Source organism: Procambarus clarkii, chromosome 58 (genome assembly GCF_040958095.1).
Source record: "Procambarus clarkii isolate CNS0578487 chromosome 58, FALCON_Pclarkii_2.0, whole genome shotgun sequence".
NCBI lineage: Eukaryota > Metazoa > Arthropoda > Malacostraca > Decapoda > Cambaridae > Procambarus > Procambarus clarkii.
Genome location: NC_091207.1, coordinates 29,893,768 through 29,918,510, shown reverse-complemented (window position 1 = coordinate 29,918,510; position 24,743 = coordinate 29,893,768). Strand labels below are relative to the sequence as shown.

Genomic DNA, 24,743 nt, shown 5'->3' with positions numbered 1-24,743 from the left:
ATTTGGTAAAATGCTATGCCCAAGATTACCATCCAAGTGCCGGCGGTGGGGTGGTTCAAATAGCCTCGGCTATCACCTCATTATGTCCGGTCGTGATGGTCAAGTGGATTAAGGCGTCTTGTACATACCAGTTGCGTTGCATCTGGGAGTATGGGTTCGAGTCACTTCTGGGGTGTGAGTTTTCAGTTGCATATTGTCCTGGGGACCATTCAGGCTTGTTCGCATTTGTGTTCCTCATGTGTGCCCCAAAGAATGAGGTGATTTGGTAAAATGCTATGCCCAAGATTACTATCCGAGTGCCGGCGGTGGGGTGGTTCAAATAGCCTCGGCTATCACCTCATTATGTCCGGTCGTGATGGTCAAGTGGATTAAGGCGTCTTGTACATACCAGTTGCGTTGCTTCTGGGAGTATGGGTTCGAGTCACTTCTGGGGTGTGAGTTTTCAGTTGCATATTGTCCTGGGGACCATTCAGGCTTGTTCGCATTTGTGTTCCTCACATGTGCCCCAAAGAATGAGGTGATTTGGTAAAATGCTATGCCCAAGATTACTATCCGAGTGCCGGCGGTGGGGTGGTTCAAATAGCCTCGGCTATCACCTCATTTTGTCCGGTCGTGATGGTCAAGTGGATTAAGGCGTCTTGTACATACCAGTTGCGTGGCTCCTGTGAGTACGGGTTCGAGTCACTTCTGGGGTGTGAGTTTTCAGATGCATATTGTCCTGGGGACCATTCAGGCTTGTTCGCATTTGTGTTCCTCACGTGTGCCCCAAAGAATGAGGTGATTTGGTAAAATGCTATGCCCAAGATTACTATCCGAGTGCCGGCGGTGGGGTGGTTCAAATAGCCTCGGCTATCACCTCATTTTGTCCGGTCGTGATGGTCAAGTGGATTAAGGCGTCTTGTACATACCAGTTGCGTGGCTCCTGGGAGTACGGGTTCGAGTCACTTCTGGGGTGTGAGTTTTCAGTTGCATATTGTCCTGGGGACCATTCAGGCTTGTTCGCATTTGTGTTCCTCACGTGTGCCCCAAAGAATGAGGTGATTTGGTAAAATGCTATGCCCAAGATTACTATCCGAGTGCCGGCGGTGGGGTGGTTCAAATAGCCTCGGCTATCACCTCATTTTGTCCGGTCGTGATGGTCAAGTGGATTAAGGCGTCTTGTACATACCAGTTGCGTGGCTCCTGGGAGTACGGGTTCGAGTCACTTCTGGGGTGTGAGTTTTCAGTTGCATATTGTCCTGGGGACCATTCAGGCTTGTTCGCATTTGTGTTCCTCACGTGTGCCCCAAAGAATGAGGTGATTTGGTAAAATGCTATGCCCAAGATTACTATCCGAGTGCCGGCGGTGGGGTGGTTCAAATAGCCTCGGCTATCACCTCATTTTGTCCGGTCGTGATGGTCAAGTGGATTAAGGCGTCTTGTACATACCAGTTGCGTGGCTCCTGGGAGTACGGGTTCGAGTCACTTCTGGGGTGTGAGTTTTCAGTTGCATATTGTCCTGGGGACCATTCAGGCTTGTTCGCATTTGTGTTCCTCACGTGTGCCCCAAAGAATGAGGTGATTTGGTAAAATGCTATGCCCAAGATTACTATCCGAGTGCCGGCGGTGGGGTGGTTCAAATAGCCTCGGCTATCACCTCATTTTGTCCGGTCGTGATGGTCAAGTGGATTAAGGCGTCTTGTACATACCAGTTGCGTGGCTCCTGGGAGTAAGGGTTCGAGTCACTTCTGGGGTGTGAGTTTTCAGTTGCATATTGTCCTGGGGACCATTCAGGCTTGTTCGCATTTGTGTTCCTCACGTGTGCCCCAAAGAATGAGGTGATTTGGTAAAATGCTATGCCAAAGATTACTATCCGAGTGCCGGCGGTGGGGTGGTTCAAATAGCCTCGGCTATCACCTCATTTTGTCCGGTCGTGATGGTCAAGTGGATTAACCACTGCACTGCGCAAAGCGCCTTTAGGCGCTCAGAGAGTTGTGCTTTTTGTTTTTTAATTTGGCTATATTTTAATGTTTTTTAATGTTTTCATTACTATTTGTGTTTTGAAATGGAAATAGTTGACTTTGGAAACATTTTGACATTAAATTTACCTGAACATTTGTAAAAATAACAAAAATATGTCCATGACAATTGCACCAAGACGTTTTTGCCGAAAATAGGTGAGCAGTGCAAGGGTTAAGGCGTCTTGTACATACCAGTTGTGTGGCTCCTGGGAGTACGGGTTCGAGTCACTTCTGGGGTGTGAGTTTTCAGTTGCATATTGTCCTGGGGACCATTCAGGCTTGTTCGCATTTGTGTTCCTCACGTGTGCCCCAAAGAATGAGGTGATTTGGTAAAATGCTGTGCCCAAGATTACTATCCGAGTGCCGGCGGTGGGGTGGTTCAAATAGCCTCGGCTATCACCTCATTTTGTCCGGTCGTGATGGTCAAGTGGATTAAGGCGTCTTGTACATACCAGTTGCGTGGCTCCTGGGAGTACGGGTTCGAGTCACTTCTGGGGTGTGAGTTTTCAGTTGCATATTGTCCTGGGGACCATTCAGGCTTGTTCGCATTTGTGTTCCTCACGTGTGCCCCAAAGAATGAGGTGATTTGGTAAAATGCTATGCCCAAGATTACTATCCGAGTGCCGGCGGTGGGGTGGTTCAAATAGCCTCGGCTATCACCTCATTTTGTCCGGTCGTGATGGTCAAGTGGATTAAGGCGTCTTGTACATACCAGTTGCGTGGCTCCTGGGAGTAAGGGTTCGAGTCACTTCTGGGGTGTGAGTTTTCAGTTGCATATTGTCCTGGGGACCATTCAGGCTTGTTCGCATTTGTGTTCCTCACGTGTGCCCCAAAGAATGAGGTGATTTGGTAAAATGCTATGCCCAAGATTACTATCCGAGTGCCGGCGGTGGGGTGGTTCAAATAGCCTCGGCTATCACCTCATTTTGTCCGGTCGTGATGGTCAAGTGGATTAAGGCGTCTTGTACATACCAGTTGTGTGGCTCCTGGGAGTACGGGTTCGAGTCACTTCTGGGGTGTGAGTTTTCAGTTGCATATTGTCCTGGGGACCATTCAGGCTTGTTCGCATTTGTGTTCCTCACGTGTGCCCCAAAGAATGAGGTGATTTGGTAAAATGCTATGCCCAAGATTACTATCTGAGTGCCGGCGGTGGGGTGGTTCAAATAGCCTCGGCTATCACCTCATTTTGTCCGGTCGTGATGGTCAAGTGGATTAAGGCGTCTTGTACATACCAGTTGCGTGGCTCCTGGGAGTACGGGTTCGAGTCACTTCTGGGGTGTGAGTTTTCAGTTGCATATTGTCCTGGGGACCATTCAGGCTTGTTCGCATTTGTGTTCCTCACGTGTGCCCCAAAGAATGAGGTGATTTGGTAAAATGCTATGCCCAAGATTACTATCCGAGTGCCGGCGGTGGGGTGGTTCAAATAGCCTCGGCTATCACCTCATTTTGTCCGGTCGTGATGGTCAAGTGGATTAAGGCGTCTTGTACATACCAGTTGCGTTGCTTCTGGGAGTATGGGTTCGAGTCACTTCTGGGGTGTGAGTTTTCAGTTGCATATTGTCCTGGGGACCATTCAGGCTTGTTCGCATTTGTGTTCCTCATGTGTGCCCCAAAGAATGAGGTGATTTGGTAAAATGCTATGCCCAAGATTACTATCCGAGTGCCGGCGGTGGGGTGGTTCAAATAGCCTCGGCTATCACCTCATTATGTCCGGTCGTGATGGTCAAGTGGATTAAGGCGTCTTGTACATACCAGTTGCGTTGCTTCTGGGAGTATGGGTTCGAGTCACTTCTGGGGTGTGAGTTTTCAGTTGCATATTGTCCTGGGGACCATTCAGGCTTGTTCGCATTTGTGTTCCTCACGTGTGCCCCAAAGAATGAGGTGATTTGGTAAAATGCTATGCCCAAGATTACTATCCGAGTGCCGGCGGTGGGGTGGTTCAAATAGCCTCGGCTATCACCTCATTTTGTCCGGTCGTGATGGTCAAGTGGATTAAGGCGTCTTGTACATACCAGTTGCGTGGCTCCTGGGAGTACGGGTTCGAGTCACTTCTGGGGTGTGAGTTTTCAGTTGCATATTGTCCTGGGGACCATTCAGGCTTGTTCGCATTTGTGTTCCTCACGTGTGCCCCAAAGAATGAGGTGATTTGGTAAAATGCTATGCCCAAGATTACTATCCGAGTGCCGGCGGTGGGGTGGTTCAAATAGCCTCGGCTATCACCTCATTTTGTCCGGTCGTGATGGTCAAGTGGATTAAGGCGTCTTGTACATACCAGTTGCGTAGCTCCTGGGAGTACGGGTTCGAGTCACTTCTGGGGTGTGAGTTTTCAGTTGCATATTGTCCTGGGGACCATTCAGGCTTGTTCGCATTTGTGTTCCTCACGTGTGCCCCAAAGAATGAGGTGATTTGGTAAAATGCTATGCCCAAGATTACTATCCGAGTGCCGGCGGTGGGGTGGTTCAAATAGCCTCGGCTATCACCTCATTTTGTCCGGTCGTGATGGTCAAGTGGATTAAGGCGTCTTGTACATACCAGTTGCGTGGCTCCTGGGAGTACGGGTTCGAGTCACTTCTGGGGTGTGAGTTTTCAGTTGCATATTGTCCTGGGGACCATTCAGGCTTGTTCGCATTTGTGTTCCTCACGTGTGCCCCAAAGAATGAGGTGATTTGGTAAAATGCTATGCCCAAGATTACTATCCGAGTGCCGGCGGTGGGGTGGTTCAAATAGCCTCGGCTATCACCTCATTTTGTCCGGTCGTGATGGTCAAGTGGATTAAGGCGTCTTGTACATACCAGTTGCGTGGCTCCTGGGAGTAAGGGTTCGAGTCACTTCTGGGGTGTGAGTTTTCAGTTGCATATTGTCCTGGGGACCATTCAGGCTTGTTCGCATTTGTGTTCCTCACGTGTGCCCCAAAGAATGAGGTGATTTGGTAAAATGCTATGCCAAAGATTACTATCCGAGTGCCGGCGGTGGGGTGGTTCAAATAGCCTCGGCTATCACCTCATTTTGTCCGGTCGTGATGGTCAAGTGGATTAAGGCGTCTTGTACATACCAGTTGTGTGGCTCCTGGGAGTACGGGTTCGAGTCACTTCTGGGGTGTGAGTTTTCAGTTGCATATTGTCCTGGGGACCATTCAGGCTTGTTCGCATTTGTGTTCCTCACGTGTGCCCCAAAGAATGAGGTGATTTGGTAAAATGCTGTGCCCATGATTACTATCCGAGTGCCGGCGGTGGGGTGGTTCAAATAGCCTCGGCTATCACCTCATTTTGTCCGGTCGTGATGGTCAAGTGGATTAAGGCGTCTTGTACATACCAGTTGCGTGGCTCCTGGGAGTACGGGTTCGAGTCACTTCTGGGGTGTGAGTTTTCAGTTGCATATTGTCCTGGGGACCATTCAGGCTTGTTCGCATTTGTGTTCCTCACGTGTGCCCCAAAGAATGAGGTGATTTGGTAAAATGCTATGCCCAAGATTACTATCCGAGTGCCGGCGGTGGGGTGGTTCAAATAGCCTCGGCTATCACCTCATTTTGTCCGGTCGTGATGGTCAAGTGGATTAAGGCGTCTTGTACATACCAGTTGCGTGGCTCCTGGGAGTAAGGGTTCGAGTCACTTCTGGGGTGTGAGTTTTCAGTTGCATATTGTCCTGGGGACCATTCAGGCTTGTTCGCATTTGTGTTCCTCACGTGTGCCCCAAAGAATGAGGTGATTTGGTAAAATGCTATGCCCAAGATTACTATCCGAGTGCCGGCGGTGGGGTGGTTCAAATAGCCTCGGCTATCACCTCATTTTGTCCGGTCGTGATGGTCAAGTGGATTAAGGCGTCTTGTACATACCAGTTGTGTGGCTCCTGGGAGTACGGGTTCGAGTCACTTCTGGGGTGTGAGTTTTCAGTTGCATATTGTCCTGGGGACCATTCAGGCTTGTTCGCATTTGTGTTCCTCACGTGTGCCCCAAAGAATGAGGTGATTTGGTAAAATGCTATGCCCAAGATTACTATCTGAGTGCCTGCGGTGGGGTGGTTCAAATAGCCTCGGCTATCACCTCATTTTGTCCGGTCATGATGGTCAAGTGGATTAAGGCGTCTTGTACATACCAGTTGCGTGGCTCCTGGGAGTACGGGTTCGAGTCACTTCTGGGGTGTGAGTTTTCAGTTGCATATTGTCCTGGGGACCATTCAGGCTTGTTCGCATTTGTGTTCCTCACGTGTGCCCCAAAGAATGAGGTGATTTGGTAAAATGCTATGCCCAAGATTACTATCCGAGTGCCGGCGGTGGGGTGGTTCAAATAGCCTCGGCTATCACCTCATTTTGTCCGGTCGTGATGGTCAAGTGGATTAAGGCGTCTTGTACATACCAGTTGCGTGGCTCCTGGGAGTACGGGTTCGAGTCACTTCTGGGGTGTGAGTTTTCAGTTGCATATTGTCCTGGGGACCATTCAGGCTTGTTCGCATTTGTGTTCCTCACTTGTGCCCCAAAGAATGAGGTGATTTGGTAAAATGCTATGCCCAAGATTACTATCCGAGTGCCGGCGGTGGGGTGGTTCAAATAGCCTCGGCTATCACCTCATTTTGTCCGGTCGTGATGGTCAAGTGGATTAAGGCGTCTTGTACATACCAGTTGCGTGGCTCCTGGGAGTACGGGTTCGAGTCACTTCTGGGGTGTGAGTTTTCAGTTGCATATTGTCCTGGGGACCATTCAGGCTTGTTCGCATTTGTGTTCCTCACGTGTGCCCCAAAGAATGAGGTGATTTGGTAAAATGCTATGCCCAAGATTACTATCCGAGTGCCGGCGGTGGGGTGGTTCAAATAGCCTCGGCTATCACCTCATTTTGTCCGGTCGTGATGGTCAAGTGGATTAAGGCGTCTTGTACATACCAGTTGCGTGGCTCCTGGGAGTAAGGGTTCGAGTCACTTCTGGGGTGTGAGTTTTCAGTTGCATATTGTCCTGGGGACCATTCAGGCTTGTTCGCATTTGTGTTCCTCACGTGTGCCCCAAAGAATGAGGTGATTTGGTAAAATGCTATGCCCAAGATTACTATCCGAGTGCCGGCGGTGGGGTGGTTCAAATAGCCTCGGCTATCACCTCATTTTGTCCGGTCGTGATGGTCAAGTGGATTAAGGCGTCTTGTACATACCAGTTGCGTTGCTTCTGGGAGTATGGGTTCGAGTCACTTCTGGGGTGTGAGTTTTCAGTTGCATATTGTCCTGGGGACCATTCAGGCTTGTTCGCATTTGTGTTCCTCACGTGTGCCCCAAAGAATGAGGTGATTCGGTAAAATGCTATGCCCAAGATTACTATCCGAGTGCCGGCGGTGGGGTGGTTCAAATAGCCTCGGCTATCACCTCATTATGTCCGGTCGTGATGGTCAAGTGGATTAAGGCGTCTTGTACATACCAGTTGCGTTGCTTCTGGGAGTATGGGTTCGAGTCACTTCTGGGGTGTGAGTTTTCAGTTGCATATTGTCCTGGGGACCATTCAGGCTTGTTCGCATTTGTGTTCCTCACGTGTGCCCCAAAGAATGAGGTGATTTGGTAAAATGCTATGCCCAAGATTACTATCCGAGTGCTGGCGGTGGGGTGGTTCAAATAGCCTCGGCTATCACCTCATTATGTCCGGTCGTGATGGTCAAGTGGATTAAGGCGTCTTGTACATACCAGTTGCGTTGCTTCTGGGAGTATGGGTTCGAGTCACTTCTGGGGTGTGAGTTTTCAGTTGCATATTGTCCTGGGGACCATTCAGGCTTGTTCGCATTTGTGTTCCTCACGTGTGCCCCAAAGAATGAGGTGATTTGGTAAAATGCTATGCCCAAGATTACTATCCGAGTGCCGACGGTGGGGTGGTTCAAATAGCCTCGGCTATCACCTCATTATGTCCGGTCGTGATGGTCAAGTGGATTAAGGCGTCTTGTACATACCAGTTGCGTTGCTTCTGGGAGTATGGGTTCGAGTCACTTCTGGGGTGTGAGTTTTCAGTTGCATATTGTCCTGGGGACCATTCAGGCTTGTTCGCATTTGTGTTCCTCACGTGTGCCCCAAAGAATGAGGTGATTTGGTAAAATGCTATGCCCAAGATTACCATCCAAGTGCCGGCGGTGGGGTGGTTCAAATAGCCTCGGCTATCACCTCATTATGTCCGGTCATGATGGTCAAGTGGATTAAGGCGTCTTGTACATACCAGTTGCGTTGCTTCTGGGAGTATGGGTTCGAGTCACTTCTGGGGTGTGAGTTTTCAGTTGCATATTTTCCTGGGGACCATTCAGGCTTGTTCGCATTTGTGTTCCTCATGTGTGCCCCAAAGAATGAGGTGATTTGGTAAAATGCTATGCCCAAGATTACTATCCGAGTGCCGGCGGTGGGGTGGTTCAAATAGCCTCGGCTATCACCTCATTATGTCCGGTCGTGATGGTCAAGTGGATTAAGGCGTCTTGTACATACCAGTTGCGTTGCTTCTGGGAGTATGGGTTCGAGTCACTTCTGGGGTGTGAGTTTTCAGTTGCATATTGTCCTGGGGACCATTCAGGCTTGTTCGCATTTGTGTTCCTCACGTGTGCCCCAAAGAATGAGGTGATTTGGTAAAATGCTATGCCCAAGATTACTATCCGAGTGCCGGCGGTGGGGTGGTTCAAATAGCCTCGGCTATCACCTCATTTTGTCCGGTCGTGATGGTCAAGTGGATTAAGGCGTCTTGTACATACCAGTTGCGTGGCTCCTGTGAGTACGGGTTCGAGTCACTTCTGGGGTGTGAGTTTTCAGTTGCATATTGTCCTGGGGACCATTCAGGCTTGTTCGCATTTGTGTTCCTCACGTGTGCCCCAAAGAATGAGGTGATTTGGTAAAATGCTATGCCCAAGATTACTATCCGAGTGCCGGCGGTAGGGTGGTTCAAATAGCCTCGGCTATCACCTCATTTTGTCCGGTCGTGATGGTCAAGTGGATTAAGGCGTCTTGTACATACCAGTTGCGTGGCTCCTGGGAGTACGGGTTCGAGTCACTTCTGGGGTGTGAGTTTTCAGTTGCATATTGTCCTGGGGACCATTCAGGCTTGTTCGCATTTGTGTTCCTCACGTGTGCCCCAAAGAATGAGGTGATTTGGTAAAATGCTATGCCCAAGATTACTATCGGAGTGCCGGCGGTGGGGTGGTTCAAATAGCCTCGGCTATCACCTCATTTTGTCCGGTCGTGATGGTCAAGTGGATTAAGGCGTCTTGTACATACCAGTTGCGTGGCTCCTGGGAGTACGGGTTCGAGTCACTTCTGGGGTGTGAGTTTTCAGTTGCATATTGTCCTGGGGACCATTCAGGCTTGTTCGCATTTGTGTTCCTCACGTGTGCCCCAAAGAATGAGGTGATTTGGTAAAATGCTATGCCCAAGATTACTATCCGAGTGCCGGTGGGGTGGTTCAAATAGCCTCGGCTATCACCTCATTTTGTCCGGTCGTGATGGTCAAGTGGATTAAGGCGTCTTGTACATACCAGTTGCGTGGCTCCTGTGAGTACGGGTTCGAGTCACTTCTGGGGTGTGAGTTTTCAGTTGCATATTGTCCTGGGGACCATTCAGGCTTGTTCGCATTTGTGTTCCTCACGTGTGCCCCAAAGAATGAGGTGATTTGGTAAAATGCTATGCCCAAGATTACTATCCGAGTGCCGGCGGTAGGGTGGTTCAAATAGCCTCGGCTATCACCTCATTTTGTCCGGTCGTGATGGTCAAGTGGATTAAGGCGTCTTGTACATACCAGTTGCGTGGCTCCTGGGAGTACGGGTTCGAGTCACTTCTGGGGTGTGAGTTTTCAGTTGCATATTGTCCTGGGGACCATTCAGGCTTGTTCGCATTTGTGTTCCTCACGTGTGCCCCAAAGAATGAGGTGATTTGGTAAAATGCTATGCCCAAGATTACTATCGGAGTGCCGGCGGTGGGGTGGTTCAAATAGCCTCGGCTATCACCTCATTTTGTCCGGTCGTGATGGTCAAGTGGATTAAGGCGTCTTGTACATACCAGTTGCGTGGCTCCTGGGAGTACGGGTTCGAGTCACTTCTGGGGTGTGAGTTTTCAGTTGCATATTGTCCTGGGGACCATTCAGGCTTGTTCGCATTTGTGTTCCTCACGTGTGCCCCAAAGAATGAGGTGATTTGGTAAAATGCTATGCCCAAGATTACTATCCGAGTGCCGGTGGGGTGGTTCAAATAGCCTCGGCTATCACCTCATTTTGTCCGGTCGTGATGGTCAAGTGGATTAAGGCGTCTTGTACATACCAGTTGCGTGGCTCCTGGGAGTACGGGTTCGAGTCACTTCTGGGGTGTGAGTTTTCAGTTGCATATTGTCCTGGGGACCATTCAGGCTTGTTCGCATTTGTGTTCCTCACTTGTGCCCCAAAGAATGAGGTGATTTGGTAAAATGCTATGCCCAAGATTACTATCCGAGTGCCGGCGGTGGGGTGGTTCAAATAGCCTCGGCTATCACCTCATTTTGTCCGGTCGTGATGGTCAAGTGGATTAAGGCGTCTTGTACATACCAGTTGCGTGGCTCCTGGGAGTACGGGTTCGAGTCACTTCTGGGGTGTGAGTTTTCAGTTGCATATTGTCCTGGGGACCATTCAGGCTTGTTCGCATTTGTGTTCCTCACGTGTGCCCCAAAGAATGAGGTGATTTGGTAAAATGCTATGCCCAAGATTACTATCCGAGTGCCGGCGGTGGGGTGGTTCAAATAGCCTCGGCTATCACCTCATTTTGTCCGGTCGTGATGGTCAAGTGGATTAAGGCGTCTTGTACATACCAGTTGCGTGGCTCCTGGGAGTAAGGGTTCGAGTCACTTCTGGGGTGTGAGTTTTCAGTTGCATATTGTCCTGGGGACCATTCAGGCTTGTTCGCATTTGTGTTCCTCACGTGTGCCCCAAAGAATGAGGTGATTTGGTAAAATGCTATGCCCAAGATTACTATCCGAGTGCCGGCGGTGGGGTGGTTCAAATAGCCTCGGCTATCACCTCATTTTGTCCGGTCGTGATGGTCAAGTGGATTAAGGCGTCTTGTACATACCAGTTGCGTTGCTTCTGGGAGTATGGGTTCGAGTCACTTCTGGGGTGTGAGTTTTCAGTTGCATATTGTCCTGGGGACCATTCAGGCTTGTTCGCATTTGTGTTCCTCACGTGTGCCCCAAAGAATGAGGTGATTCGGTAAAATGCTATGCCCAAGATTACTATCCGAGTGCCGGCGGTGGGGTGGTTCAAATAGCCTCGGCTATCACCTCATTATGTCCGGTCGTGATGGTCAAGTGGATTAAGGCGTCTTGTACATACCAGTTGCGTTGCTTCTGGGAGTATGGGTTCGAGTCACTTCTGGGGTGTGAGTTTTCAGTTGCATATTGTCCTGGGGACCATTCAGGCTTGTTCGCATTTGTGTTCCTCACGTGTGCCCCAAAGAATGAGGTGATTTGGTAAAATGCTATGCCCAAGATTACTATCCGAGTGCTGGCGGTGGGGTGGTTCAAATAGCCTCGGCTATCACCTCATTATGTCCGGTCGTGATGGTCAAGTGGATTAAGGCGTCTTGTACATACCAGTTGCGTTGCTTCTGGGAGTATGGGTTCGAGTCACTTCTGGGGTGTGAGTTTTCAGTTGCATATTGTCCTGGGGACCATTCAGGCTTGTTCGCATTTGTGTTCCTCACGTGTGCCCCAAAGAATGAGGTGATTTGGTAAAATGCTATGCCCAAGATTACTATCCGAGTGCCGACGGTGGGGTGGTTCAAATAGCCTCGGCTATCACCTCATTATGTCCGGTCGTGATGGTCAAGTGGATTAAGGCGTCTTGTACATACCAGTTGCGTTGCTTCTGGGAGTATGGGTTCGAGTCACTTCTGGGGTGTGAGTTTTCAGTTGCATATTGTCCTGGGGACCATTCAGGCTTGTTCGCATTTGTGTTCCTCACGTGTGCCCCAAAGAATGAGGTGATTTGGTAAAATGCTATGCCCAAGATTACCATCCAAGTGCCGGCGGTGGGGTGGTTCAAATAGCCTCGGCTATCACCTCATTATGTCCGGTCATGATGGTCAAGTGGATTAAGGCGTCTTGTACATACCAGTTGCGTTGCTTCTGGGAGTATGGGTTCGAGTCACTTCTGGGGTGTGAGTTTTCAGTTGCATATTTTCCTGGGGACCATTCAGGCTTGTTCGCATTTGTGTTCCTCATGTGTGCCCCAAAGAATGAGGTGATTTGGTAAAATGCTATGCCCAAGATTACTATCCGAGTGCCGGCGGTGGGGTGGTTCAAATAGCCTCGGCTATCACCTCATTATGTCCGGTCGTGATGGTCAAGTGGATTAAGGCGTCTTGTACATACCAGTTGCGTTGCTTCTGGGAGTATGGGTTCGAGTCACTTCTGGGGTGTGAGTTTTCAGTTGCATATTGTCCTGGGGACCATTCAGGCTTGTTCGCATTTGTGTTCCTCACGTGTGCCCCAAAGAATGAGGTGATTTGGTAAAATGCTATGCCCAAGATTACTATCCGAGTGCCGGCGGTGGGGTGGTTCAAATAGCCTCGGCTATCACCTCATTTTGTCCGGTCGTGATGGTCAAGTGGATTAAGGCGTCTTGTACATACCAGTTGCGTGGCTCCTGTGAGTACGGGTTCGAGTCACTTCTGGGGTGTGAGTTTTCAGTTGCATATTGTCCTGGGGACCATTCAGGCTTGTTCGCATTTGTGTTCCTCACGTGTGCCCCAAAGAATGAGGTGATTTGGTAAAATGCTATGCCCAAGATTACTATCCGAGTGCCGGCGGTAGGGTGGTTCAAATAGCCTCGGCTATCACCTCATTTTGTCCGGTCGTGATGGTCAAGTGGATTAAGGCGTCTTGTACATACCAGTTGCGTGGCTCCTGGGAGTACGGGTTCGAGTCACTTCTGGGGTGTGAGTTTTCAGTTGCATATTGTCCTGGGGACCATTCAGGCTTGTTCGCATTTGTGTTCCTCACGTGTGCCCCAAAGAATGAGGTGATTTGGTAAAATGCTATGCCCAAGATTACTATCGGAGTGCCGGCGGTGGGGTGGTTCAAATAGCCTCGGCTATCACCTCATTTTGTCCGGTCGTGATGGTCAAGTGGATTAAGGCGTCTTGTACATACCAGTTGCGTGGCTCCTGGGAGTACGGGTTCGAGTCACTTCTGGGGTGTGAGTTTTCAGTTGCATATTGTCCTGGGGACCATTCAGGCTTGTTCGCATTTGTGTTCCTCACGTGTGCCCCAAAGAATGAGGTGATTTGGTAAAATGCTATGCCCAAGATTACTATCCGAGTGCCGGTGGGGTGGTTCAAATAGCCTCGGCTATCACCTCATTTTGTCCGGTCGTGATGGTCAAGTGGATTAAGGCGTCTTGTACATACCAGTTGCGTGGCTCCTGGGAGTACGGGTTCGAGTCACTTCTGGGGTGTGAGTTTTCAGTTGCATATTGTCCTGGGGACCATTCAGGCTTGTTCGCATTTGTGTTCCTCACGTGTGCCCCAAAGAATGAGGTGATTTGGTAAAATGCTATGCCCAAGATTACTATCCGAGTGCCGGCGGTGGGGTGGTTCAAATAGCCTCGGCTATCACCTCATTTTGTCCGGTCGTGATGGTCAAGTGGATTAAGGCGTCTTGTACATACCAGTTGCGTGGCTCCTGGGAGTACGGGTTCGAGTCACTTCTGGGGTGTGAGTTTTCAGTTGCATATTGTCCTGGGGACCATTCAGGCTTGTTCGCATTTGTGTTCCTCACGTGTGCCCCAAAGAATGAGGTGATTTGGTAAAATGCTATGCCCAAGATTACTATCCGAGTGCCGGCGGTGGGGTGGTTCAAATAGCCTCGGCTATCACCTCATTTTGTCCGGTCGTGATGGTCAAGTGGATTAAGGCGTCTTGTACATACCAGTTGCGTGGCTCCTGGGAGTAAGGGTTCGAGTCACTTCTGGGGTGTGAGTTTTCAGTTGCATATTGTCCTGGGGACCATTCAGGCTTGTTCGCATTTGTGTTCCTCACGTGTGCCCCAAAGAATGAGGAGATTTGGTAAAATGCTATGCCAAAGATTACTATCCGAGTGCCGGCGGTGGGGTGGTTCAAATAGCCTCGGCTATCACCTCATTTTGTCCGGTCGTGATGGTCAAGTGGATTAAGGCGTCTTGTACATACCAGTTGTGTGGCTCCTGGGAGTACGGGTTCGAGTCACTTCTGGGGTGTGAGTTTTCAGTTGCATATTGTCCTGGGGACCATTCAGGCTTGTTCGCATTTGTGTTCCTCATGTGTGCCCCAAAGAATGAGGTGATTTGGTAAAATGCTGTGCCCAAGATTACTATCCGAGTGCCGGCGGTGGGGTGGTTCAAATAGCCTCGGCTATCACCTCATTTTGTCCGGTCGTGATGGTCAAGTGGATTAAGGCGTCTTGTACATACCAGTTGCGTGGCTCCTGGGAGTACGGGTTCGAGTCACTTCTGGGGTGTGAGTTTTCAGTTGCATATTGTCCTGGGGACCATTCAGGCTTGTTCGCATTTGTGTTCCTCACGTGTGCCCCAAAGAATGAGGTGATTTGGTAAAATGCTATGCCCAAGATTACTATCCGAGTGCCGGTGGGGTGGTTCAAATAGCCTCGGCTATCACCTCATTTTGTCCGGTCGTGATGGTCAAGTGGATTAAGGCGTCTTGTACATACCAGTTGCGTGGCTCCTGGGAGTACGGGTTCGAGTCACTTCTGGGGTGTGAGTTTTCAGTTGCATATTGTCCTGGGGACCATTCAGGCTTGTTCGCATTTGTGTTCCTCACGTGTGCCCCAAAGAATGAGGTGATTTGGTAAAATGCTATGCCCAAGATTACTATCCGAGTGCCGGCGGTGGGGTGGTTCAAATAGCCTCGGCTATCACCTCATTTTGTCCGGTCGTGATGGTCAAGTGGATTAAGGCGTCTTGTACATACCAGTTGCGTGGCTCCTGGGAGTACGGGTTCGAGTCACTTCTGGGGTGTGAGTTTTCAGTTGCATATTGTCCTGGGGACCATTCAGGCTTGTTCGCATTTGTGTTCCTCACGTGTGCCCCAAAGAATGAGGTGATTTGGTAAAATGCTATGCCCAAGATTACTATCCGAGTGCCGGCGGTGGGGTGGTTCAAATAGCCTCGGCTATCACCTCATTTTGTCCGGTCGTGATGGTCAAGTGGATTAAGGCGTCTTGTACATACCAGTTGCGTGGCTCCTGGGAGTAAGGGTTCGAGTCACTTCTGGGGTGTGAGTTTTCAGTTGCATATTGTCCTGGGGACCATTCAGGCTTGTTCGCATTTGTGTTCCTCACGTGTGCCCCAAAGAATGAGGAGATTTGGTAAAATGCTATGCCAAAGATTACTATCCGAGTGCCGGCGGTGGGGTGGTTCAAATAGCCTCGGCTATCACCTCATTTTGTCCGGTCGTGATGGTCAAGTGGATTAAGGCGTCTTGTACATACCAGTTGTGTGGCTCCTGGGAGTACGGGTTCGAGTCACTTCTGGGGTGTGAGTTTTCAGTTGCATATTGTCCTGGGGACCATTCAGGCTTGTTCGCATTTGTGTTCCTCATGTGTGCCCCAAAGAATGAGGTGATTTGGTAAAATGCTGTGCCCAAGATTACTATCCGAGTGCCGGCGGTGGGGTGGTTCAAATAGCCTCGGCTATCACCTCATTTTGTCCGGTCGTGATGGTCAAGTGGATTAAGGCGTCTTGTACATACCAGTTGCGTGGCTCCTGGGAGTACGGGTTCGAGTCACTTCTGGGGTGTGAGTTTTCAGTTGCATATTGTCCTGGGGACCATTCAGGCTTGTTCGCATTTGTGTTCCTCACGTGTGCCCCAAAGAATGAGGTGATTTGGTAAAATGCTATGCCCAAGATTACTATCCGAGTGCCGGCGGTGGGGTGGTTCAAATAGCCTCAGCTATCACCTCATTTTGTCCGGTCGTGATGGTCAAGTGGATTAAGGCGTCTTGTACATACCAGTTGCGTGGCTCCTGGGAGTAAGGGTTCGAGTCACTTCTGGGGTGTGAGTTTTCAGTTGCATATTGTCCTGGGGACCATTCAGGCTTGTTCGCATTTGTGTTCCTCACGTGTGCCCCAAAGAATGAGGTGATTTGGTAAAATGCTATGCCCAAGATTACTATCCGAGTGCCGGCGGTGGGGTGGTTCAAATAGCCTCGGCTATCACCTCATTTTGTCCGGTCGTGATGGTCAAGTGGATTAAGGCGTCTTGTACATACCAGTTGTGTGGCTCCTGGGAGTACGGGTTCGAGTCACTTCTGGGGTGTGAGTTTTCAGTTGCATATTGTCCTGGGGACCATTCAGGCTTGTTCGCATTTGTGTTCCTCACGTGTGCCCCAAAGAATGAGGTGATTTGGTAAAATGCTATGCCCAAGATTACTATCCGAGTGCCGGCGGTGGGGTGGTTCAAATAGCCTCGGCTATCACCTCATTTTGTCCGGTCGTGATGGTCAAGTGGATTAAGGCGTCTTGTACATACCAGTTGCGTGGCTCCTGGGAGTACGGGTTCGAGTCACTTCTGGGGTGTGAGTTTTCAGTTGCATATTGTCCTGGGGACCATTCAGGCTTGTTCGCATTTGTGTTCCTCACGTGTGCCCCAAAGAATGAGGTGATTTGGTAAAATGCTATGCCCAAGATTACTATCCGAGTGCCGGCGGTGGGGTGGTTCAAATAGCCTCGGCTATCACCTCATTTTGTCCAGTCGTGATGGTCAAGTGGATTAAGGCGTCTTGTACATACCAGTTGCGTGGCTCCTGGGAGTACGGGTTCGAGTCACTTCTGGGGTGTGAGTTTTCAGTTGCATATTGTCCTGGGGACCATTCAGGCTTGTTCGCATTTGTGTTCCTCACGTGTGCCCCAAAGAATGAGGTGATTTGGTAAAATGCTATGCCCAAGATTACTATCCGAGTGCCGGCGGTGGGGTGGTTCAAATAGCCTCGGCTATCACCTCATTTTGTCCGGTCGTGATGGTCAAGTGGATTAAGGCGTCTTGTACATACCAGTTGCGTGGCTCCTGGGAGTACGGGTTCGAGTCACTTCTGGGGTGTGAGTTTTCAGTTGCATATTGTCCTGGGGACCATTCAGGCTTGTTCGCATTTGTGTTCCTCACGTGTGCCCCAAAGAATGAGGTGATTTGGTAAAATGCTATGCCCAAGATTACTATCCGAGTGCCGGCGGTGGGGTGGTTCAAATAGCCTCGGCTATCACCTCATTTTGTCCGGTCGTGATGGTCAAGTGGATTAAGGCGTCTTGTACATACCAGTTGCGTGGCTCCTGGGAGTACGGGTTCGAGTCACTTCTGGGGTGTGAGTTTTCAGTTGCATATTGTCCTGGGGACCATTCAGGCTTGTTCGCATTTGTGTTCCTCACGTGTGCCCCAAAGAATGAGGTGATTTGGTAAAATGCTATGCCCAAGATTACTATCCGAGTGCCGGCGGTGGGGTGGTTCAAATAGCCTCGGCTATCACCTCATTTTGTCCGGTCGTGATGGTCAAGTGGATTAAGGCGTCTTGTACATACCAGTTGCGTGGCTCCTGGGAGTACGGGTTCGAGTCACTTCTGGGGTGTGAGTTTTCAGTTGCATATTGTCCTGGGGACCATTCAGGCTTGTTCGCATTTGTGTTCCTCACGTGTGCCCCAAAGAATGAGGTGATTTGGTAAAATGCTATGCCCAAGATTACTATCCGAGTGCCGGCGGTGGGGTGGTTCAAATAGCCTCGGCTATCACCTCATTTTGTCCGGTCGTGATGGACAAGTGGATTAAGGCGTCTTGTACATACCAGTTGCGTGGCTCCTGGGAGTACGGGTTCGAGTCACTTCTGGGGTGTGAGTTTTCAGTTGCATATTGTCCTGGGGACCATTCAGGCTTGTTCGCATTTGTGTTCCTCACGTGTGCCCCAAAGAATGAGGTGATTTGGTAAAATGCTATGCCCAAGATTACTATCCGAGTGCCGGCGGTGGGGTGGTTCAAATAGCCTCGGCTATCACCTCATTTTGTCCGGTCGTGATGGTCAAGTGGATTAAGGCGTCTTGTACATACCAGTTGCGTGGCTCCTGGGAGTACGGGTTCGAGTCACTTCTGGGGTGTGAGTTTTCAGTTGCATATTGTCCTGGGGACCATTCAGGCTTGTTCGCATTTGTGTTCTTCACGTGTGCCCCAAAGAATGAGGTGATTTGGTAAAATGCTATGCCCAAGATTACTATCCGAGTGCCGGCGGTGGGGTGGTTCAAATAGCCTCGGCTATCACCTCATTTTGTCCGGTCGTGATGGTCAAGTGGATTAAGGCGTCTTGTACATACCAGTTGCGTGGCTCCTGGGAGTACGGGTTCGAGTCACTTCTGGGGTGTGAGTTTTCAGTTGCATATTGTCCTGAGGACCATTCAGGCTTGTTCGCATTTGTGTTCCTCACGTGTGCCCCAAAGAATGAGGTGATTTGGTAAAATGCTATGCCCAAGATTACTATCCGAGTGCCGGCGGTGGGGTGGTTCAAATAGCCTCGGCTATCACCTCATTTTGTCCGGTCGTGATGGTCAAGTGGATTAAGGCGTCTTGTACATACCAGTTGCGTGGCTCCTGGGAGTACGGATTCGAGTCACTTCTGGGGTGTGAGTTTTCAGTTGCATATTGTCCTGGGGACCATTCAGGCTTGTTCGCATTTGTGTTCCTCACGTGTGCCCCAAAGAATGAGGTGATTTGGTAAAATGCTATGCCCAAGATTACTATCCGAGTGCCGGCGGTGGGGTGGTTCAAATAGCCTCGGCTATCACCTCATTTTGTCCGGTCGTGATGGTCAAGTGGATTAAGGCGTCTTGTACATACCAGTTGCGTGGCTCCTGGGAGTACGGGTTCGAGTCACTTCTGGGGTGTGAGTTTTCAGTTGCATATTGTCCTGGGGACCATTCAGGCTTGTTCGCATTTGTGTTCCTCACGTGTGCCCCAAAGAATGAGGTGATTTGGTAAAATGCTATGCCCAAGATTACTATCCGAGTGCCGGCGGTGGGGTGGTTCAAATAGCCTCGGCTATCACCTCATTTTGTCCGGTCGTGATGGTCAAGTGGATTAAGGCGTCTTGTACATACCAGTTGCGTGGCTCCTGGGAGTACGGGTTCGAGTCACTTCTGGGGTGTGAGTTTTCAGTTGCATATTGTCCTGGGGACCATTCAGGCTTGTTCGCATTTGTGTTCCTCACGTGTGCCCCAAAGAATGAGGTGATTTGGTAAAATGCTATGCCCAAGATTACTATCCGAGTGCCGGCGGTGGGGTGGTTCAAATAGCCTCGGCTATCACCTCATTTTGTCCGGTCGTGATGGTCAAGTGGATTAAGGCGTCTTGTACATACCAGTTGCGTGGCTCCTGGGAGTACGGGTTCGAGTCACTTCTGGGGTGTGAGTTTTCAGTTGCATATTGTCCTGGGGACCATTCAGGCTTGTTCGCATTTGTGTTCCTCACGTGTGCCCCAAAGAATGAGGTGATTTGGTAAAATGCTATGCCCAAGATTACTATCCGAGTGCCGGCGGTGGGGTGGTTCAAATAGCCTCGGCTATCACCTCATTTTGTCCGGTCGTGATGGTCAAGTGGATTAAGGCGTCTTGTACATACCAGTTGCGTGGCTCCTGGGAGTACGGGTTCGAGTCACTTCTGGGGTGTGAGTTTTCAGTTGCATATTGTCCTGGGGACCATTCAGGCTTGTTCGCATTTGTGTTCCTCACGTGTGCCCCAAAGAATGAGGTGATTTGGTAAAATGCTATGCCCAAGATTACTATCCGAGTGCCGGCGGTGGGGTGGTTCAAATAGCCTCGGCTATCACCTCATTTTGTCCGGTCGTGATGGTCAAGTGGATTAAGGCGTCTTGTACATACCAGTTGCGTGGCTCCTGGGAGTACGGGTTCGAGTCACTTCTGGGGTGTGAGTTTTCAGTTGCATATTGTCCTGGGGACCATTCAGGCTTGTTCGCATTTGTGTTCCTCACGTGTGCCCCAAAGAATGAGGTGATTTGGTAAAATGCTATGCCCAAGATTACTATCCGAGTGCCGGCGGTGGGGTGGTTCAAATAGCCTCGGCTATCACCTCATTTTGTCCGGTCGTGATGGACAAGTGGATTAAGGCGTCTTGTACATACCAGTTGCGTGGCTCCTGGGAGTACGGGTTCGAGTCACTTCTGGGGTGTGAGTTTTCAGTTGCATATTGTCCTGGGGACCATTCAGGCTTGTTCGCATTTGTGTTCCTCACGTGTGCCCCAAAGAATGAGGTGATTTGGTAAAATGCTATGCCCAAGATTACTATCCGAGTGCCGGCGGTGGGGTGGTTCAAATAGCCTCGGCTATCACCTCATTTTGTCCGGTCGTGATGGTCAAGTGGATTAAGGCGTCTTGTACATACCAGTTGCGTGGCTCCTGGGAGTACGGGTTCGAGTCACTTCTGGGGTGTGAGTTTTCAGTTGCATATTGTCCTGGGGACCATTCAGGCTTGTTCGCATTTGTGTTCTTCACGTGTGCCCCAAAGAATGAGGTGATTTGGTAAAATGCTATGCCCAAGATTACTATCCGAGTGCCGGCGGTGGGGTGGTTCAAATAGCCTCGGCTATCACCTCATTTTGTCCGGTCGTGATGGTCAAGTGGATTAAGGCGTCTTGTACATACCAGTTGCGTGGCTCCTGGGAGTACGGGTTCGAGTCACTTCTGGGGTGTGAGTTTTCAGTTGCATATTGTCCTGGGGACCATTCAGGCTTGTTCGCATTTGTGTTCTTCACGTGTGCCCCAAAGAATGAGGTGATTTGGTAAAATGCTATGCCCAAGATTACTATCCGAGTGCCGGCGGTGGGGTGGTTCAAATAGCCTCGGCTATCACCTCATTTTGTCCGGTCGTGATGGTCAAGTGGATTAAGGCGTCTTGTACATACCAGTTGCGTGGCTCCTGGGAGTACGGGTTCGAGTCACTTCTGGGGTGTGAGTTTTCAGTTATATATATATATATATATATATATATATGCGAACAAGCCTGAATGGTCCCCAGGACTATATGCGAATGAAAACTCACACCCCAGAAGTGACTCGAACCCATACTCCCAGAAGCAACGCAACTGGTAACTACAGGGCGCCTTAATCCGCTTGACCATCACGGCCGTCAAAGGAAGTGATAGCCGAGGCTATTTGAGCCACTTCCCCGACGGCAACTCGGATGGTAATCTTGGGCATAGCATTTCACCAAATCACCTCATTCTTTGGGGCACACGTGAGGAACACAAATGCGAAATTTGTGTTCCTCACGTGTGCCCCAAAGAATGAGGTGATTTGGTGAAATGCTATGCCCAAGATTACCATCCGAGTTGCCGTCGGGGAAGTGGCTCAAATAGCCTCGGCTATCACTTCCTTTGACGGCCGTGATGGTCAAGCGGATTAAGGCGCCCTGTAGTTACCAGTTGCGTTGCTTCTGGGAGTATGGGTTCGAGTCACTTCTGGGGTGTGAGTTTTCATTCATATATATATATATATATATATATGTCGTACCTAATAGCCAGAACGCACTTCTCAGCCTACTATTCAAGGCCCGATTTGCCTAATAAGCCAAGTTTTCATGAATTAATGTTTTTTCGTCTACCTAACCTACCTAACCTAACCTAACCTAGCTTTTTTTGGCTACCTAACCTAACCTTACCTATAAATATAGGTTAGGTTAGGTTAGGTAGGGTTGGTTAGGTTCGGTCATATATCTACGTTAATTTTAACTCCAATAAAAAAAAATTGACCTCATACATAGAGAAAAGGGTTGCTTTATCATTTCATAAGAAAAAAATTATAGTAAATATATTAATTCAGGAAAACTTGGCTTATTAGGCAAATCGGGCCTTGAATAGTAGGCTGAGAAGTGAGTTCTGGCTACTAGGTACGACATATATATATATATATATATATATATATATATATATATATATATATATATATATATATATGTATATAAATTGGGTGTTAATAGAAAATAATTATGTATATGTAACACAAAATATATGACTAGAGGAGGGAACAAGACAACATGGCTTCACGCTACTCACAATGGTCAAATAGATGACAAGAGTTGGACACTTAAATGACGTAAGGAAATGTTGAATAAATCAAGCAAGTGAATAAGACAGTAGTGAACAAATCCTCAAGGGCCGTGAAGAGGATTCGAACCTGCATCCGGGAGCATCCCAGACACTGCCTTAATCGACTGAGCTACGATTCGAATCCTTGTCACGGCCCTTGTGGATTTGATCATTTCATGCATCATGTTAGTGTGATCTCTGTGTGTATAAACAGGAGTGAAAGCGTGCAAAGTCGAATTGATGGTGTTGTCTGACCTGCCAGTGAGACGTCACTGGGTCGAGGTTAGCGAGGAAGGTGTATTCTCCATGGGTAGTGTAGGTGATGGATTCGTTACAGCGGAAGGTCAGGTCGGCAGGAATGTAGTTCTCCAAGACCCAGTAGTCTCCCCGCTGGTAGTAGAAGTTTCTCTGATGTCCTGCAGAGCACCTATGCCGGTCCGGGTACATTTTTCTCTGTAGGGAGTTCGCTGTTGGTCCTGAGGAAAAGGGAGCATTGCAGTCTTTCCCCTGGCAGCGAACAGCATTCGAGCCACTTGTGTCAAAATGTGAATTTTTCTTTGCAGTCGTGAGACTGGGAGACCCGTTGTCGCAGAGCCAGAAGGGACACCACAGGAACATAAACATCACAATGTTCATGAAGAGCAACAGGCCGATCTTCATCCTTCTTACTGGTGTCATTGTCTGGTCCTATCCTGCAGGAAATGTTATATTACAAATTAACTTTTGTATCACCCAGCGTCCTACAACTCTTGCTTACACTTAATCTACTACAGTATTGATGCTATAGATCACGGTGTCAACATTATAGGGCTTACTGCGATATTGGCGCTTCTGTGGAAAATTTCCACCAAAATTATACTATAACGTGTCTGAGTAACATGATCTATGAGAGAGCACATGGACCAGACATGGTTGTTTATAGAACGAGCCAAGCTCTCCCAAGACAGAGTGTCAGGTCAGCATATTTCCACCCTTTTGAGAATACACCATCCCAGGGGAGGTTGTTGTTGTAGTTGATTTAGGGGTGACGACGATCGTGGGATCGGATGCACCCCGGTGTACCCGTATAGGGGTACTCGCAAAACTGAAGACAGGCAGATGATTGGGGAGCCCCTGGAGTCCCTCAGGGTGACGAACACAGACCCCACCCCACAAATAGAACACCGGGTAGCAAAACTAAATACACGGCCCCCCAACATAAGCGCAAAAAGTCATCCAGTGCCCTCCGGCAGAGCAAAAGCCGGCCGCCCACCATGGCTGAGGGCACACTAGGAGTTCACCAAGACCCACCAACTACTGGCACCTCTCGGCCAAGCCGGCGCCGGACACCGTCACCCCGCCAAGAGAACCAACCAGAAAACGTGAAAAAAATTGATCAACAATCCTGTGACCCAAGGTGATATGAGTGCCAGGCGTGGTCTGGACCGATCATTGAATAGGGACGCAAAACGGCAGTATCAAATCCAAAACGCGAAAACAGAACGTGATTCGGCGGCTCCCGGGCAGAGTAGGTGTCAAGACGTCCATGCGTCGTCAAGGTTGAATAAAAAATCCATCCCAATATGGCATCTGCAATGGTTCTATACCAGGATATGTAATTAAATCTAATAGCTATAAGCATATCATGGTACAACTCCAAAATAAATACATATACTAAAAAAAATAATTGTTTAACCAGATACGTTTGGTTAACGATCGTATAAATCGACTTTTAAAACAGCCAGGGTAACTATGCGCTAGTGTCTAGGCGCTGCCGTGACACTAACAGAAACTCCACCACATTAAGAAATTGAGGACTCCTGGTTCAACCTTGATGCCGAATGGACGTCTGGACACCTACTTTGCCTGGGAGCCGCCGGATCACGTTCTGTTTTCGCGTTTTGGATTTGATACTGCTGTTTGGCGTCCCTATTCAATGATCGGTCCGGACGACGCCTGGCGCTCATATCGCCAACGGTTAACTTTTGGTTTTGCGATTTTGGATTTGATACTGCCTTGTCAACGGTCCGGTTGTACGACGCCTGGCTCACGTATCGCCTTGGGTCACCGGGATGTTGACATATTATTTTTTCATGTGTTTTGGGTGGTTCTCCTGGCGGGATTACGGTGTCCGGCGCTGGCCTGGCCGAGAGGTGCCGGGAGTTAGTTGGTCTTGGTGGGCTCCTGGTGTGCCCTCAGCAATGGTGGGCAGCCGGCTTCTGCTCTGCTGGAGGGCACTAGATGAATTTTGTGTTTTCGTTGGTGGCCGAGTTTTTGGTTTTGCTACCTAGTGTTCTGAGTGTGGGGCGTGGGCTGGAGCCGGTGATTGTCGTCGAGCGGGAGCCGGTCGGCCGAGCGGACAGCATGCTTGACTTGTGATCCTGGGTTCGATCCCAGGCGCCGGCGAGAAACAATGGGCAGAGTTTCTTTCACCCTATGCCCCTATTACCTAGCAGTAAAATAGGTACCTGGGTGTTAGTCAGCTGTCACGGGCTGCTTCCTGGGGGTGGAGGCCTGGTCGAGGACCGGGCCGCGGGGACACTAAAGCCCCGAAATCATCTCAAGATAACCTCAAGATAACCCTGGGGCTCCCCAATCATCTGCTTGTCTGCATTTCTTTGCCGCAAGGCATATAAGTTTCCAGTGATTGACGTCACTCGTTTCGCAATTACGCTTGGCGTT

General features: G+C 49.5%; 1 protein-coding gene across 1 annotated transcript in view; it reads right to left on the bottom strand.

The window, feature by feature from the left end:
• The window catches only part of LOC138353609 (beta-1,4-glucuronyltransferase 1-like), an 88,502-nt gene extending 65,760 nt beyond the window's left edge, over positions 1 to 22,742 (bottom strand). Inside the window, exon 1 of the mRNA XM_069306807.1 lies at positions 22,338 to 22,742. Coding sequence (XP_069162908.1) covers positions 22,338 to 22,742 — 405 coding nt within the window. The remainder of the gene's footprint in view (positions 1 to 22,337) is intronic.
• Between the last annotated feature and the right edge of the window lie 2,001 nt (positions 22,743 to 24,743).